Source organism: Chiloscyllium plagiosum, unplaced genomic scaffold, assembly GCF_037043375.1.
Source record: "Chiloscyllium plagiosum isolate Xiang-an unplaced genomic scaffold, Cpla_swu_hap1 HiC_scaffold_2, whole genome shotgun sequence".
Lineage (NCBI taxonomy): Eukaryota > Metazoa > Chordata > Chondrichthyes > Orectolobiformes > Hemiscylliidae > Chiloscyllium > Chiloscyllium plagiosum.
Genome location: NW_028270140.1, coordinates 35,042,189 through 35,060,245, shown reverse-complemented (window position 1 = coordinate 35,060,245; position 18,057 = coordinate 35,042,189). Strand labels below are relative to the sequence as shown.

The 18,057-nt window shown below is 41.1% G+C and overlaps 1 protein-coding gene across 1 annotated transcript in view; it reads right to left on the bottom strand.

Moving 5' to 3' along the window:
* Window positions 1–18,057, bottom strand: part of musk (muscle, skeletal, receptor tyrosine kinase) — a 185,198-nt gene that overhangs the window by 147,160 nt on the left and 19,981 nt on the right. Inside the window, exons 3-5 of the mRNA XM_043716207.2 lie at window positions 6,327–6,478; window positions 3,492–3,619; window positions 2,215–2,359 (exon numbers count right to left, since the gene is read on the bottom strand). Coding sequence (XP_043572142.2) covers window positions 2,215–2,359; window positions 3,492–3,619; window positions 6,327–6,478 — 425 coding nt within the window. The remainder of the gene's footprint in view (window positions 1–2,214; window positions 2,360–3,491; window positions 3,620–6,326; window positions 6,479–18,057) is intronic.

Here is an 18,057-nt window from a genome sequence, read left to right as displayed (position 1 = left end):
TTTTCTCTTCCCAAAGATTGCCATCTAATTATTGGACTAAATGACCCATTTACTGACATATGGTTAGGTACCTAAGATTCAATGCAACAGATTAGCACATTCAGCCACATTGTGTATTTATTTCCTCAATGCTTTCTTTTCAGAGATAATTTTAAGAAAGCATTGAAATGTGTCCCATGCTTACATCCCATTACTTGAGAAGATTGCAATATCCATTAAAGACTTCTGACTAAATTCATCATTGAAACAGTGAAATATTTCATGTCATTGTGAAATCATCTGTTTTCCCGAAATTGCTTTACTGAATACTATTCCTCTGTCAAAGAGAAGGCAAAGTGATGACTTGATGGAGCTCATTATAATTTTGCAGGGGTCCAAAATAGACTGGAGCCACAGAGATGTTTCCACCTCAGAGGGAATCTCAGACTACATGCTACAAAAGGTTAATCACTACTAAACTCAATAAGAAATTCAGAAGAAACTTCAACATCCAGAGAATGGTGAGAATATGGAACTTGCTACTACTGGGATTGGTCGAAGTGATTGTCTTTGATGTACTTAAGGTGAACTAGATAATGCCATGAGGAGAAAGGAATAGAAAGATGCCCTCATAAGATTGGATGATGTAGGTTAGAGAAGGCTTGTATGGAGCAATTAGGCCAAAGATTATTGTGTCTCTGTCCTGTGAATTGAATATAATTATTTTATTTTCGGTGGTCAGGTAACTGTTCTTATGCATCCCTAGCTCATGATGTACTTGACCTGATCTTACATACACCCAGAGCAATTACTCTGTGCTTTTAAACTTTTTCAGAAGCAACATATTTGTGGACGATACAGAAAATGGTGTCGGGTGGAACACATTAACTTCTATAATAAAGGCATTTTCCACAATGAATACGCAAGAATATGAACAACACATCTCCGATCATGCATAAACTATACAACTCCAGACTGTTAATGGCCTCCCTTGCAAATTGCACATCAACATAGCAGGTGACAGCAAACACAATAAGTATAGGAACTGCATGACAGTCCTCTTAGGGAGTCCAAGTTACTTTGGCAATAAGCACTTTTCCATGCATGTTGTATTCCAGAATTGTGGGTAGTGATGGTAGAAGCTCCAACTTCTAGGAATCTCTCCTGCTTTTACCAGCTGTCATTGAGGTGCTTTGGTGGGATGTACAGGTTGATATTGAAGCTTCTCAACCCCTGTAAGAAATGCATCATCCCCATAAAATCCTGGAATGGATTTGCACCCAGAGCTCCAGCACAAAGACAGTAGCCCTACCCCTGTGCCTCCAATTTATAAGAGCTGTAGCAGCCTTTAGCAAAAACCTCTTACTGAGAGGAGCCCCTGTAATGACAAAAATGCCTCTTTCATCCAATTCTTTCTACGATATTTCCATAAAGTAGATTTTAGTGAAAAAAATGACCATCTATTAAGAAGTCTCTCAATAAGTTGTTCTCACAGTTATTAGTAGCACCACTCACAACACACATGCAGCAATCTTAATTGGCAAAATACCTCTCTCGGTTGCATTTGTCATATTAAAATCTGCACAATGAGGGAGAAAAGCAAATAAGTGTCGGAAAATAATTTGACATGCAAACAAAATAATCACACTAGCAGAAAAAAATGCTGTGTTGATCTGGAAGTTTATAGATGTGATGGCCTTCTTGCTTATTGCTTTGCAAATGGATTTGATTGTTTGAGAAAGCCCAATCAGATGATGTAGTCTTTGAGGCTTGTGTTAAAACTGTTATCTCTCATTTGCCTTTTGGGATTTAGAATTAAGTCGTCATTTCAGGCAAACCTGGCGTTCTCTTTCCAAAGGTTAAAGATTGATTATTTAACCAGTCTTGTCAATGTGTTAATGTCTTGATCAGTCATGTAACGTCTATCCTCAGAGTAATTAGCTGTGTGTTTGTGAACTAATTATTTAGGCTTATTTAAATTGAAATGACCCTGAACCATGTGAATAACAAAACCATCAAAACTCCTTTGTCCTTCCATTTTAAACAAAGAATTAATGTATTTATTTCAAGTAATTTGACATCTTCATTAAAACAAGGGATAATCATATTTCTTATGTGGTCATTAATAGGTGATGTTTGCAGAAAGATATCAATTCCATTTTATAGATTAGTCTGAATGTTATTGAATATATCTGTATTCATATGGCTACTTCTTCCTCAAAGTACCTGTCTTACCCTGAACTTCCAAAGTTACTGATCTGGAATACTCCAAGCCCAGACTGTTCCGTGCCAGGCAACGATATTGTCCTGCGTCTTCAATTTGAACACTCCGAATTCTTAAGTTCCCAGACTCAAGGACAGATGTTCGAGGGCGATCTTTCTATGAGCAGAATACATTTCATTATTAGCTGGGCTCTGCAAAGCACAATTTTAATAGGAAGTTTAAAATCAATGATTTGGAGGTTTTCCACAGTTAAATGAGAATTCAGAGTTCCCAGTGCGTTGCTGAGGGAGCACCTTATTGTCAGAGGTGTCATCTCTCATCTTAGTTGTTTAATAAAGGCCCAAGCTGCTCTCTCAATGGTCTGATGGCATATTTCAAAGCATGTCATAAGAGTTTATTTTTCATTCATGGGATGTGGACATCACTGGCTAGGCCACATTTATTGCATGTTTCTAATTACCTGGGAGAAGGTGGTGGTGAGCTGCCTTCTTGAACCATTGCAATCCTTGTGATGTAGGGATACCCAGAGTGTTGTCAGGAAGGGAGTTTGAGGACTTGAACCAGTGACAGTGAAGGAACGGTGACATGGTTCCAAATCAGGATGGTGTGTGGCTGGGAGGCAACCTGCACATGATGATGGTGGTCCCATATACCTATTACCCTTGTCCTTCCATTTGGGAGTGGTCATGTGTTTGAAAGGTGCTATCGGAAGAGTCTTGCCGGAGTTCACACAGTATCCAGGCCAATAATTCTCTCTCAATAAACATCATTAAAGGAGATAATCTGACCATTCCATTTTTTTGTTATTGGAAGCCAACTGTGCACAAAATGGCTGTCACCTTTCCTATATTATAACCAATGACCACACAACGCACAGGTCATAAAATGTGTTATTTAAGTACAAGTGTTTTAAATAGTAACTGAAAGAAGATCCTGAGGAAGGGTCACCGGATCTGAAATATTAACTCTGAGTTCTCTTCACAGGTGCTGCCAGACCTGCTGAGTTTTCCAGCAACTTCTTTTTGCTTCTGGTTTAAACGGAGAGTTGGAAAGTTATTTTCCAATTGAAGCTGATCCAGAACCTAAATATGACTTAATTCAAATGTCCCTGTATTTTAGAAGTTTTCAGACTGCATATAAAATGGAGTAGTAACACAGAAATATTGCGTGAACAATTCTGATCAAGACAATCCTTGAACTAGCCTATTGTCTATCAATTCTGAGTCAATGACAGAAAATCTGGTCCTTATAAATTGTTCATATCTATGGAGGACATTTATTCACTTACTTTGAGTGCAGTTTCATCTTTAATCCATGAAATGGCTGGCTTTGGGTTGCCCATTGTACTACAAGGTAACACAACCTTTGATCCTAGCAACACTCTGACATCAGTGGGTGGTCGAGTGATCTTTGGTTCTGAGAGGATTAAAAAGTAAACAAAATGACATTTGAGCAATATTACTACAAAATTGTTAGAAATGATTGATGTATTTGTTGATCTAAATTTGTTAGAAATGATTGATGTATTTGTTGATCTAAATTAAAGCCTTAATAAGTTCACCAACGGTGTATGTCAGTGAGTGGGACCTGTTAGCTCAGTTGGCTGAATGGTTGGTTTGCAACACAGAGTAATACCAGCTACACAAGTTCAATTCCCACATGGATTGAGGTTACCATGAAGGCCTTGCCTTCTTGACCTGTCTCCTAATCTGAGGGATGTTGACTCTGAGGTTAAACTCACCACTCCAGTAAGAGAGCAGCTTTCTGGGCCTGTGGCGGCTTTCACACCAGTGAAGTCAAACTTCCATTTACATAGCTTTATGAAAAAAAAACAATAATTGTTCAGTTTACAGAATGGTATTTGCCAGAATCAGAGCAGGATTAGATGGTGGAGCTGGAGGTACTGGGGTCGCCGCATTGTTCTGAAGCAGAAAGGACAAGCAGGAGATTTAATAAAAGTGTTTGAATTATAAAGAGGCTTAAAGACTTGAAAGGATAAAACTGTTTCCACTGGCAGTAGAATTGGTACTCAAATGTAGAATTACAATGATTGGAAAATGTTCGGAGGGAAATGATTTTGTACAATTCTAACCTGGAGTGTGCTACCTGGAAAAGTGGTGGAAGCAGATTCAATGTCATACTTCAAACTCAAATTGGATATATAATTGAAAAAGAAAAGTTTGACGCCTATGGGGAAAGAGCAAGAGGAATGGGCCGAATTCGAAGAACTTTCAGAGAAGCAGTACATGTATGTTGGGCTGAATGGCCACATTCACTTCCTTTTCCTCTATTTTATGACAAGCTGATTCATCCAACGTTTGCTCCCCTTTAACTACAGCTACTGAGTCTTTGAGGATTTGTGCCAGGAGCTTTCAATATCTTTCCCAACTCACTGTTCTTGTGTGTAAATTAAGATAGTGAAATTTGACAACTCATTCAAAAGTAGAAGTCTTATGATGCCTTTTCATCTGAGAGTCGGACCTGCATTTGTGATGAATGGGATTCCTTGCTCATTCCTCAACTCATATTTCTCAACCATCTGGAATCAACTAGATTAACATAGATCAACTTTTTGATAAACTCTTTATGAATATTTAACTTGCCTGCTGTTATTTTAACAGAACAGTTAATTAGTTTCAAAGAACTGGATTAAAAGTTTTCAGCTAAACCTCTGATCAAATATCAGATGTGATTGTATAATGAATCAAGTATTCAAACACATTAACTTTATAGCTCATATTTTTAATTCTATTTTGTCCAAGCACTGGCATCACTGGAAACTACAGCAAACCCTAATATCCTGCATGCTAGCTTCCAAAAATCAAGCTATCGCAAAATGTGAGAGCGAGAAGAAGAGAAAGAGCGGGGCCAGGATTAATTATCAAGGAGAAAGTGAGGACTGCAGATGCTGAAGATCAGAGCTGAAAATGTGTTGCTGGAAAAGCGCAGCAGGTCAGACAGCATCCAAGGAACAGGAGAATCGACGTTTCGGGCATAAGCCCTTCTTCAGGAATTCCTGAAGAAGGGCTTATGCCCAAAACGTCGATTCTCCTGTTCCTTGGATGCTGTCCGACCTGCTGCGCTTTTCCAGCAACACATTTTCAGCCAGGATTAATTATGAATGGCTGTCTTGAGTGTTGTTTTGGAAAATGAGGTTTTATTGCTAAGCTTCACATTTAGTGATGTTGTGTTGTAGAGTGGGATGTCCATGAAAATGGGAAGAGAAGATAGAGGTAGTTTCCCAGATGACCACCTTGGTACTGAATGGTATTTGCCATCTTGATCAGTACATGGTACTGGATAAGGCTTGTTTAAAGTAGCCCTCCTTTGTCTTACCTTTGTATTGTGGCTATCTAATGATGACTGGCAGAAGAATGAACAAGGAGGTAGCAATAAGCACAATCATAGTTGGTCATGTACAATTGATAGGACCTTATAGAAACAGTAGAGATATACTGTTACCTCTGACAGCTAGAGGAGAACTCCTTGTCTCCATTCATTGTCTCTGTGACATCAAAAAACTGGGTGGAGCCAATGTAATGTGAACATTGACCCCTTCAGATCTTAAAAAAAAGTTCTATAGTTAGAATAATTTTGAAGCATATCATTTGGAAACAACTGAGTTTATACCTGGTAACCTTGCAATTTCCTATTACTGTGACCAGCTGGCTAGCAGTCTTGCCTCTGATTCAGGTTATGTGGGCAAATCCCACTCGAGAGACTTGTGCCCAAAATCAACGTTGAAGTCCCGGAGGGAGTGCTACACTGCCAGAGGGGCTGTCCTATCAGCAAGCTGTGAAAATGAATTCCTGCCTTCTTTCTCAAATAGACAGAAAAAAAAACCCATGATGCTATTTCAAAGAAGACCAGAGGAAGCGACACTGGTGTGTGGACCAGTATTTATCTCTTAATTAATATCAATTAAACACAGAATGCTGTCTATTATTGCAGTACTTTTGGATAACAACTGCAAATCAATTGTGCAATGTCGGGTGTAAGTGTCTTAACTTCAAAAGTATTTCAATGACTGTAAATCACTTCTGGGATGCCCTTTTTGAAAGATGCTATGTAAATGGATGTCTTTGTATTATGGGAACTGAGCTGTTTTAAGTGTTCAACTTACTCATTTTCACCTGCAGAGCTCCACAGCTTTGCACAGAGCTCCCTACACCATTGTTTGCCGTGCAGCAATACACTCCATTATCTGTATCTTCAACACTGAGGATAGTTAATATCTGGCCATTTTCTTTAGTGCTGTAGCGTGTGTCAAACGGTCTGTAAATTATGACAAGAAAAATCAAGGCAATGTATTTGTCAACTAATGAACCCATAAACAGAAATGCCTCTAAAGTGGATCATTTAACATAATCTCTAGATTTAGATATCAAATTTGCCCAGATCTTTCAGTCTCAAGTGAATTGACTGTGCTTACTGCTATTTGAAAAGAAAAGATGCCCACAGAGATTTAATGATCTGTGTGGCATGCTTTTCCCCCATTCTTGACACCAGGTTGAATCTAGAGCCAAGCCAAAGGGACCTCTGAGCCTTAATGTCATTAAGCAGCTAATCGCATTGAAGTAGTCTCATGGACAACGAAACAGTAAGTAGAATGCACTAGTTATCCTTCACATTTTAACTTAAATGTGACAAAAATATTGCAACATACACATAGGATGAAGGTACATCATAAACAAACTTTACCATTTTTTAAAAGTATAATTTTTTTTTATTCCATGATGGAAAATATTGTCATGTCACAAATATAAAATTGCTTTCTCATTGGCTGAGTTTATTGCCATCACATACTTGCCATCCATGTCGTCACAAATGCATTAGATATCACTGACAGCAACACTGGCTACATCAGAGAATAGGAGCAATAATGTCAGTGTTTTGGCAAACATTTAGAATGAACTAATCAATTTGCCCCACACCAAAAACTTGTCTGTCCTGTTCCCAACACTATGCTACCATCCTCCCAACTACTACTGTGCTCCTGTGCTGTGTATCATCCCTGGGAGTGAGGGAGTAGGTAGACAAGTATATGAATCATAGAATCCCCACAGTGTGGAAACAGGCCCTTCAGCCCAACAAGTCCATGCTGACCCTCCAAAGTGTAACCCATACACAACCATTCCTTTACCCTGTTATTCTCTATTTTCCCCTGACTGATGCACCTAACCTACACATCCCTGAACACAATGAGCAATTTAGCATGGCCAATTCACCTAACCTGCACATCTTTGGATTGTGGGAAGAAACCAGAGCACCCGGAGGAAACCCATGGAGACACGGGGAGAATATGCAAGCTCCATACAGACAGTCACCCAAGGTCGGAATCGAACCCAGATTACTGGCACTGTTAGGCAGTAATGCTAACCACTGAGCCACGGTACTACTCCTAAATGGAGTGGGACAGTGAGCAAATTTCTCATCTTATTTAAAACATCAGAATTAAGTAATTTTCATCCTTGGGAGTGGGGGTGTGATGGAGGTAGCAAGGAGTGGGTGGTGAGTAGGGTACCAAATGGGGGAGTGGACCGCTAAGTGTGTGGTGAGCTGAAGAGGAGACTGGGTTAAAAGGAAGAATGATCACTAAGTGAAATGGGACAGTAGTGTGTGCAGAAGGGCAGTGTTGATGCCAGCTTCTGGTTCTAGTTACACATTGTTATGGACCAGACCAGACCCCTTCAAAATATTTTCAGGACATAGCCCAAACCCTAACTTTTTCTTATTTTATGGGCAGGTGTGAAGTGGATGTTCCAGGTTTGATGCAGCTGGTCAAACCACTCGGCTTTAAGCAAAACAAAGTTTATTTAAGCTCTACAGTTGAAACATGAGCAAAAGAAAGCGGAATTTAGAATAACTTAACTATTAGAAAACTCAACTGACCCCAACACAGCAACTTAACTAAGGAGCTGTTCCAATTCCTGTAACATCCCATAAACACACCCCTTGGGAAAAGGTAAATTCAAACACAGGTCCTTACAGGCACGAGAGATTTCAGAAAGAAAAGTGAGCCAACGATCATCTGCTGAAGTGTGGGACCCTTTTGCACTCTAGTAGCTTCTGCTACAGCTACAAGCAGCTTCTTTGCTTCAACTAAACCAAACTAGAAGAACCTGAACTGGGAGAACTGGCCACTCCCTTGTCATTGTTAAAGTAGACATTTCAAGACATTTCGGCACTGCTTCCTTTACCACCTCTCTTGAAAAAAGGACAAAATAACCTTATTAAAGTGACAGCATCATTACAACATTGATGGCATCAATGGCTCTGACCTGCTGCACCAGTAGAGTGGAAGGAGATTACCATTTTTGAATGCAGAGAGGTTGCTCAGGAACGATTATGAAAGTAAATATCTAGCTATACTTCGATCAAGAGTTTTACAGAGAGACTAATAGCATTAAACATAATCTCTTGTCAGTTCAGTGATTTATAATTGATTGCAGTATGCATGGGCTTCAACAGTGTAGCTTGGGAAGAAACATAGAATTATTGGCAATAACTTATGGATTTTCATGTTTAACAATATATGTACAGACTCTGGAAATAGTCAACTTCAAAAGAACGATGACAGAAAACAGTAAGTTTCAATATCATTCCTCTTGTACAATCCAACCATAGCATAACAATGACCATTCAGCCCAAGTGATTTGTACCATTGTTTCTGTTCCACACAAGCCTCCTCCTGCCTTACTTCATTTATTCTTCCATTCCTTTCACATCTAAACGTAGCTAACTTTTCCTTAAATGTATCTACATTTTAGGAGGATTGGAACGTTGGATCAGGAATAAGCCATTCTGCCTTTGAGCCTGCCCTGCCTTTTGCGATTGTGAATGATCATTTCTTCAATGTCATTTCCACACACAAACTCCGTTTCCTTTTATGATATGGAGGTGCTGTGTTGGAGTGGGGTGGACAAGGTCAAAAGTCACATGACATCAGGTTATAGTTCAACAGGTTTATTTGAAATCGCGAGCTTTCAAAATGTTGCCCCTCTGTCGGGTGAAGTGAAGAGAGCACCCAGGCATAGACTTTATAAACAGAGCGATCAAACGATTATACAAATGGTATGAGTGGAGTGTTGACAGGCTGAATAATAGGTCTCTGCAGGTGATCAAGAGTATCAGACCGTGTGAGTAAAATGTCAACAGCTGAGTAACACATGAAGGGATGACCTATAATCTGATTGATTGAAGCAGAGAGATAATTACAAAAAATATAAAAATAAAGTGGTGTTGGAGACAAACCAAATGATTGGAATAACATGTTAGGCATCAGAGTCATATGCCAAGGGTCTAACCAAAAGAACAAGTAATCCAAAACTGTACAAACTAATTAACCATCACATGTTATCAAGGTGATGGTGTCAAAACAGGACTGTAGGGAAGATTTTATAGAACAGTATGGTGCAGTCAGCTTTAGAATGACACAAACCCAAGATCACGGTTGAGGCTGCCTTTATGGGTATGGAAGTTGGCTATCAGTTTCTGCTCAGTGATTCTGCATTGTTGTGTATCTTGAAGGCTGCCTTGGAGAGTGCTTACCCGAATATTGGAGGCTGGATGTCCCTGACCGCTGCAGTGTTCCCTGACTGGAAGAGAACATCCATGTCTGGCGATTGTTAAACGATGTAAATTCATCTGTTGTCATAGCATCTGCTTGGTCTCGCCAATATACTGTGCCTCAGGGCATCCTTGCCCATAGCATATGAGATAGACAATATTGGCCGTGTCACATGAGTGCCTGCCATGTACGTGGTAAGTGATGTTTGCATGTGTGATGGTAGTATCCATGTCAATGATCTGGCATGTCTTGCAGTGGTTGCCATGGCAGAGTTGTATGGTGCTGTGGTTGATGCTGTCCTGAAGTCCTGGAAGTTTGCTGCAAATGATGGTTTGTTTAAGGTTTGAAGGTAGGAAGTGGAGGTATAGGGATGCTCTTGATGGGATGTTTGTTTTCGTTGATGGCATGTTGAAGGCTGTGACAAACATTGCATAGTTTCCCTGCTCTGGGCCACCTTCAACAACCAACTCTTCATCCAGACACACGGAACAGCCATGGGGACCACTCATGTGATCCAGGTAGTGTTGTCTACCACACTGTTTTGTAATATCTTCCTTATGGTCCTGTTTTGACACTATCACTTGATAACTTGTTATGATCTCTTTACATTAATTAGTTTTTACAGTTTTGGATTACTTGTTACTTTGGTTAGACCCTTGGCATGTGACTCTTCGATGTAGCACGGTATTCCAGTCATTTGATTTGTGTCCAGCACTATATTATTTTTAATTTTTTTGTAATGATCTCTCTGTCTCAATTAATGGGATTGTACGTCATCCCTTGTCTTGCTAGGCAGCTGTTGACACTTTACTCGCACTGTCTGACACCCTTGATGACCTGCAGAGACCTGTTATTCAGTCATCAACACTCCACTCACAACATTTATATGATCTTTTGATCTGTCTGATTATAAAGTCTGTGCCTGGATGCTCTCTTCATTTCACCTGACAAAGGGACAGCACTCCGAAAGCTTGTGATTTCAAATAAACCTGTTGGACTATAACATGCTATCATGTGACTTCTGACCATATCCTTCCATGTCATTGGTCCACAGAAACATAATGACTTCTGACTTTAACCAACCCTCAATTCTCCCTGACTACTCTGTGCGGGAGCTAGTTCCACATTTTCACTGCTCAGAGTAAAGAAGTTTCTCTTGAAATTTTTATTTGAATGTATTGCTGATGAGTTCCACTGATAATTCTTAGTTTTGAATTCTTCACAAGTGGAAACATCTTCTTTACATCCACCCAATCATATCTTCATCAATCTCTATCAATTCACTCCTAAGCTTTTTTATTTTCTCGAGAATTAGAGCACAGCTTGTTCAATCTTTTCTGATATTTATAACTTCCTTTCTCAATCTGTTTTACATTGAATCATAGGCTCCCTACAGTGTGTAAATAGGCCCAAAACCCAACAAGTCCACACTGACCCTCCGAAGAGTAACCCACCAGCACCCAATCACCTACCCTATTATCCTATATTTACCCCTGACTAATACACCTCAACCTACAAATCCCTGAACACTCTGGGCAATTTAGCATGGCCAATTCACCTCACCTGCACATCTTTGGATCACATGAGGAAACCAGAGCACCCAGAGGAAACCCAAGCAGACATGGAGCGAATGTGCAAACTCCACACAGACAGTCACCCGAGGCTGGAATCAAACCCAGGTCCCTGTTGTTGCGAGGCAGCAGTGCTAACCACTGAGCCATGTGCTGCCTCAAATTGCTTCAGACATATTTATTTTTGTACAGAACATGTACCCCATGTGGCAGTTTGTTTGACAAGGAACATAATATGTGATAGCATTTCTGGAGTAATATGATTTTAATATTTCCTCAAACGTTTTTTTCATCGTGTATTATCATGGTCACCCAGTTATAGGAAGGATATTATCAAACTGGAGAGAGTTCAGAAGAGATTTACCAGGATGTTGCCAGGTATGGGAGGTTTGATTTATGAAGAAAGGCTGGATAGACTGGAAGCTTTTTTTACTGGAGTGGAGGAGGTTGAGAGTTGACCTGATAGAATTTGATAAAATAATGAGGGGTATAGGTAGAGTTAATAGTAGTTGTCTTTTCCTTAGAATGGGGAATTTCAAGACTAGTGGCACATTTTTAAGGAGGGAGGAGAACGATTTTAAAAGGACATGAGAGGTAAATTTTTTTACACAGTGGTTGGTTTGCTTGTGGAATGAAATTCTTGAGGAAATGGTGGATGTGGGTACAATTACAATGTCTAAAAGGCATTTGGATGGATACATGAATAGGAAAGGTTTGGAGGGAAATGGGTCAGAAGCAGGCTGCTGGGACTAGTTTAGTTTAGGATTATGTTCAGCATGGATTGGTTGGATCGAAGGGTCTGTTTCCAGGCTGTATGACTCTTCCAAAGCAAACATTTCAGTAATTTTGGTAATACAAACAAGGGCAGGACTTATACAGCTAACGGTATGGCCCTGGGTAGGATTGTAGAACAGAGAGACCCTGGGGGTTCATGTACATAATTCTTTGAAATTTGCATCACAGGTAGAAAGGGTGATTTAGAAGGTGTTTAGCACGTTTGCCTTCATGGCTCAGACAAGGAGTTGGAAGAACAGCATGTTGAAGTTGCACAGGATGTTGGTGAAGCATCTGATGGAGCATTTCTTTGTGCATTTCTCATTGTCCTGTTATAGGAAAGTTATTATAAATCTGGACACAGTTGAGAACAGATTTACCAGAGTGTTGCCTAGAGGGTTTGAGATATAAAAATTTGGACAGTCTGGGACTTCTTTCACTGGAGTGTAGGAGATTAAAGGGTGATCTTATAGAGGTTTATAAAATCATGAGGGCCATAGCTAAGGTGAATGACAAGGGTCTTTTCCCTAGGGTGGGGAGTCCAAAATTAGGGGGCATATTTTCAAGTTGAGAGAAGAAAAGTTTGAAAAGAACACGAGAAGCAACTTTTATACACAGAGAAAGTGGTTTGTGTGTCGAATGGTCTGCCAGAGAAAGTGATGGATGCAGGTACAATTACAACATTTAAAAGACATTTAGATATGTGCATAATTAGTAATTGGAGTAATGTAGGCCAAACACAAGCAAGTGGGACTAATTTAGTTTGGGAATATTGTCAATGTGAGCTGGTTCTAGGGAGTCATAGACTCCTACAGCATGGAGAGAGGCCCTTTGGCCCAAACTGGTCCATGCCAACCAAAAAGTCCATTCATGCTAACCTCATTTCCCTGCACTTGGCCCATATCCTTCTAAACCTATCCTATCCATGTATTTGTCCAAATGCCTTTTAAATATTGTTAATATACCCACCTCAACCACTTCTGCTGGCAGCTCATTCTATGTGGGTACCATCCTCTGTATAAAAAAGTTGCCCCTCAGGTTCTGTTTAATTCTTTCTCCTCTAACCTTAAACTGATGCCCCGTAGTCCTTGATTCCCCAACCCTGGGAAGACTAAGTGCATTCACTTTATCCATGCCTCTCATTATCTTACTCACCTCTATAAGGTCACCCCCTCAGTCTCCTACGCTCGAAAGAAAAACATCCTCACTTGTCCAACTTCTCCCTTTAACTCAGAATATCGAGGCCTGGAAATGTCTTTGTAAATTTATTCTGCACTCTTTCCAGTTTAACAGCATTGTTCCTATAGGAAGGTGACTAAAACTGTGCACCATACTGCAAGTGCAGCTGCACCAACATCTGTACAACTGCAACATAATTTCCCAACTTCTATACTCAATGCCCTGACTGATGAAGGTCAGTGTGTCAAAAGCCTTCTTCACTGCCCTGTCTGTCTGTGACTCCACTTTCAGAGAACCGTGTACCTGAACTCCAAGGTCCCTCTGTTCCACTACACTCCTTAAGGCCCTACCATTTGCCACGAAACTCCTACCTTGATTTGACTTCCCAAAATGCAAGACCTCACACGTATCTATATTAAACTCCATTGCCATTTCCCAGCCCACTTCCCCAGCTGATCAAGGTCCTGCTGCAATTTCTGAGAACCTTCCTCACTGTCCATGATACCACCTATTTTAGTGTCATCAACAAATGTACTAATCATGCCTTGTACATTCTCATCCAAACCAGTGATATAGATAACAAACAATAATGGGCCCAGCAACGACCCCTGAGGCACTCCCCTAGTTATAGACCTCCAGTCCGACAAGCATCCTTCCACTATTGCCCTCTGCTTCCTACCATCAAGCCAACTGTGTATCCAATTTTCCAGTTCGCCCTAGATTCCATGCAATCTATCCTTTCAGAGCTGCCTACCATGTGGAATCTTATCAAAGGCCTTTCTGCAATCCATATAGACTACATCTACGGCCATGCCCTCGCCAACCTTCTTAGTCACTTCTAATACGTTTGTAAGGCATGATCCCCCATGCACAAAGCCACATTGACTATTCCTAATCAAACCATCTTTCCAAATGCATGCATATCTTATCTCTCAGGATCTTCTCAAGTAACCTACTTACCACAGATGTTAGGTTTACTGGTCTATAACTCCCAAGTTTTTCTTTTGTTAGGTCAGACCACTCAAAACATTCTTGAGCAGGCAACCCAGACCATAACTTTGCAATTTGTTTTGGTAAGTGTACAGTGAAAGTTACCCAGAGTAAGGTAGCTAGGTTGACTACTAAATTTTAAAACAGACAGAAACATATTCACAGAATTACACAATGAAACACAAAGAACAGAATAAAGAACCCCTACAAAACTCAGTCTATCCAAAGTAGACTTAATTATACTGTTGTGAATATACACAACAGTCCCAATAAGCAAACCCCCTTAGAAACCAACACAAACAGAACACATGCTTACAGGTTGAAGTTAGAAGGAGAGAGAGAGTTTCCAAACTGCTCACTGCTGAAATCCCAACCAGTTCTGGACTGAACTGCTCAGCTCAGCTTGAGGGCTGACCACTTCTCTTTCATTATACAGGTCTCTTCTAAAACACGACTACTTTGGCCTAAAGTCTCATCTGTTTACATATAAACAAAAGGCCTCTCAAAATCTTTTTCATCTCTGTACCAAACCAGACTGATCAGAGCCCGGCCCAGTTTATTACTCCTCTGAAAAAATCAAGAACAGAGTATCCTTGAGCCAAGGACAGCTTTTCTTTAAAAAAAAGGACTACTACAGCCCTTCTTGAATAAGTGCACAGCATTCGCTACCCTCCAGTCTTCTGGGACTTCACACGTGGCTAAGGATGATGCAAAAATATCAGCCAGGGCCCCTGCAATTTCTTCTATAGCCTCTTGCTGTGTTCTTGGATATATCTGGTCAGGACCAGGAGATTTATCCACCTTCACACATTCTAATACATTCAACACCTCCTCTACTGTGATATGGATTGTCCCCAAGATATGACCACGAACTTCCCCAGGTTCCCAAGTCTTCATGTCTTTCTCCACAGTAAACACAAAGGAGAAATATTCATTGAAGACCTTACCCATCTCCTACGGTTCTACATATACATGTCTACTTTGGTCCTTGAGGGGTCCTAGTCTCTCTCTAGTTGTTCTTTTTCCTTTTATATACTTAAGGAACCTCTTTGGATTCACCCTAATCTTCTCAGCAAAAACTATCTTGTGCCCCCTTTACGCCCTCCTGATTTCCTTCTTCAATAAATTCCTGCATTCCCTATATATCTCCTTTGATATATCATTCCCCTTAATCCCAGCTGCCTGTATCTGAGCCATACTTCCTTTTTCCTGGTCAAAGTCTCAAAATCTCTTGTCATCAAGGGTTCTCTATTCCTGTCAACCTTGCCCTTCACTCTCACAGGAACATTTAGGCCTTGAATTCTAGCTATCTCACTTTTAAAGGCCCCCCACTTGCTGGAGGTTCCTTTGCCTGCAAACAAACTACTCCAATCAACCTCTGCAAGCTCCTGGCTAATTCCATCAAAATTCACCTTGGCCCAGTTTAAAACTTGAACCTGTGGGCCAGTTTTGTCCCTCTCCATAACTATTTTAAAATTAATAGAACTATGGTCACTGGTCCCAAAGTGCTCCCTCACTGTCACCTTCCTGAGTAGACCCTCTATATATTGTTTGAGGAAACTTTCCTGAACAGACTTAACAAATTCCATCCCACCTAAGCCCTTAATGCTCTGGCAATCCCAGTGTATTTTTGGAAAATTAAAATCTCCTACTATGACAACCCAATTGTTCCTGCAAGTTCCCCAATCTCCCTGCACATATGTTCCCCTAATTCCCATTGACTATTTGGGAACCTGTAGTATAACCCCAATGATGTCACCATCCCCTTCTTATTTCTTGGCTCCACCCATAAAGCCTCACTGGATGATTCTTTCTTCAGTTATTTCATCTCTGATTACTATTGTGACAGTTACCTTAATCAAAAACATAATTCCCCCACCCCTCTTTCCACCACCTGTCCCCCCTAAAACATCTGTACTCTGGTACATTAAGTTGCCAGTCCTGTCCCTCCATTAGCCATGTTTCTTTAAGGGCTATAATACCCCAGTCCCATGTACCTAGCTACATCCTGAGTTCATCAGTCATACCTGTCAATCCTCTTGCATTGAAATAAATGCAATTTAATCCAACAGGCATTCCTTGCTCCCTGCCATGTTCTAGCCTCTCCTGTCTTTTCACTTTACTATTTCTGATTACTGTATCTCCTTTGAGCCTCACACTTGCCTCTCTGCTGTTGAGGATCCCACCCCCCTGCCCATCTAGTTTAACCCCTCCCTTGCAGCCCTAGCAAACCTGGTCGCCAAGATATTGGTTCCCCTCCAGTTCAAATGCAAACCGTCCCTCTTGAACAGGTCGCCTCTACCTCAGAAAAGATCCCAATTATCTAAAAATCTGAATCCCTGCCCCCTGCACCAATTATTTAGCTACGCATTCATCTGCCATATTCTGCTGTTCTTACCCTCACTAGCACATGGCACTAGAAGTAATGTGGAGATGACCACTGACGAGGATCTGGTTTTAAACTTTTTCCCTAGTGCTCTGTAATCATTCTGCAGGACCTCATCCCTATTTCTACCTATGTCGTTAGTGCTAAAGTGCACAATGACTTCTGGCTGCTCATCCTCCCCCTTCAGAATGTTTGGCAGCCACTCTGAGACATCCTGAATCCTGGCACCTGGGATTCCCGTTTATGGCCACAGAATCTCCTGTCTGTCTCCCTAACTATCATGCATCCTATTACTAAGCTGCTGTTTACCTTTACCCTTTCTCACTGTGCCCCAGAGCCAGTCGTAGTGCCACCGATCTGGCTACTGCTGCCTTCCCCTCAATGGTCATACCCCCCCTCAACAATATCCATAATGGTATATTTGTTTTCAAGGGGAATGGCCACAGGGGATTCCTACACTCTCTGCTTACTCAGCTTGCCTTTCTTGGTGGTCACCCAGCTACTCTCTGCCTGCACCTTCAGTGTAACCACCTTACTAAAATTCTGATCAATGAAGCACTCAGCATCTCGGATGATCCTGAGTGCATCCAGCTCCAGAACACAGTCTCCCAGGAGTTGCACTACTCGCAGGTGTAGTCATCAGGGATGATGGAAGTCTCCCTGAGCTTCCACAACCTACAGGAGGAATATGCAACTGCTCTAACTGCCATCTTAACTGCTGTAAGACTAAAGAGAAAAGTTAAAAGGACTTTACCTGAGCTTATCCGTACATTTTGCTGAACCACTGCTCTCTGAAGTCCCTCGAGCCTTACTATTTACTCTGCTACAAACAAATGTTGCAATAGCACTCCTCTCCACGCTCTCCCAGTTCCATTCTGGTTAATACTGTTTGGCAGGGTTTTAATTCTGATGATTCTGATAAACGTCAGGCGAGAGGGTAGATTCACTTGTTGGGGGTGGGCATTGCTTGGCTCTTATAGAGTCATAGAGTCATAGAGATGTACAGCATGGAAACAGACCCTTTGGTCCAACTGTCCATGCCGACCAGATATCCCAACCCAATCTAGTCCCACCTGCCAGCACCTCCAACCCTTCCTATTCATATACCCATCCAAATGCCTTTTAAATGTTGCAATTGTACCAGCCTCCACCACTTCCTCCGGCAGCTCATTCCATACACGTACCACCCTCTGCGTGAAAAAGTTGCCCCTTAGGTCTCTTTTATATCTTTCCCCTCTCACCCTAAACCTATGCCCTCTAGTTCTGGACTCCCCCACCCCAGCAAAAATACTTTGTCTATTTATCCTATCCATGCCCCTCATAATTTTGTAAACCTCTATAAGGTCACCCCTCAGCCTCCGACGCTCCAGGGAAAACAACCACA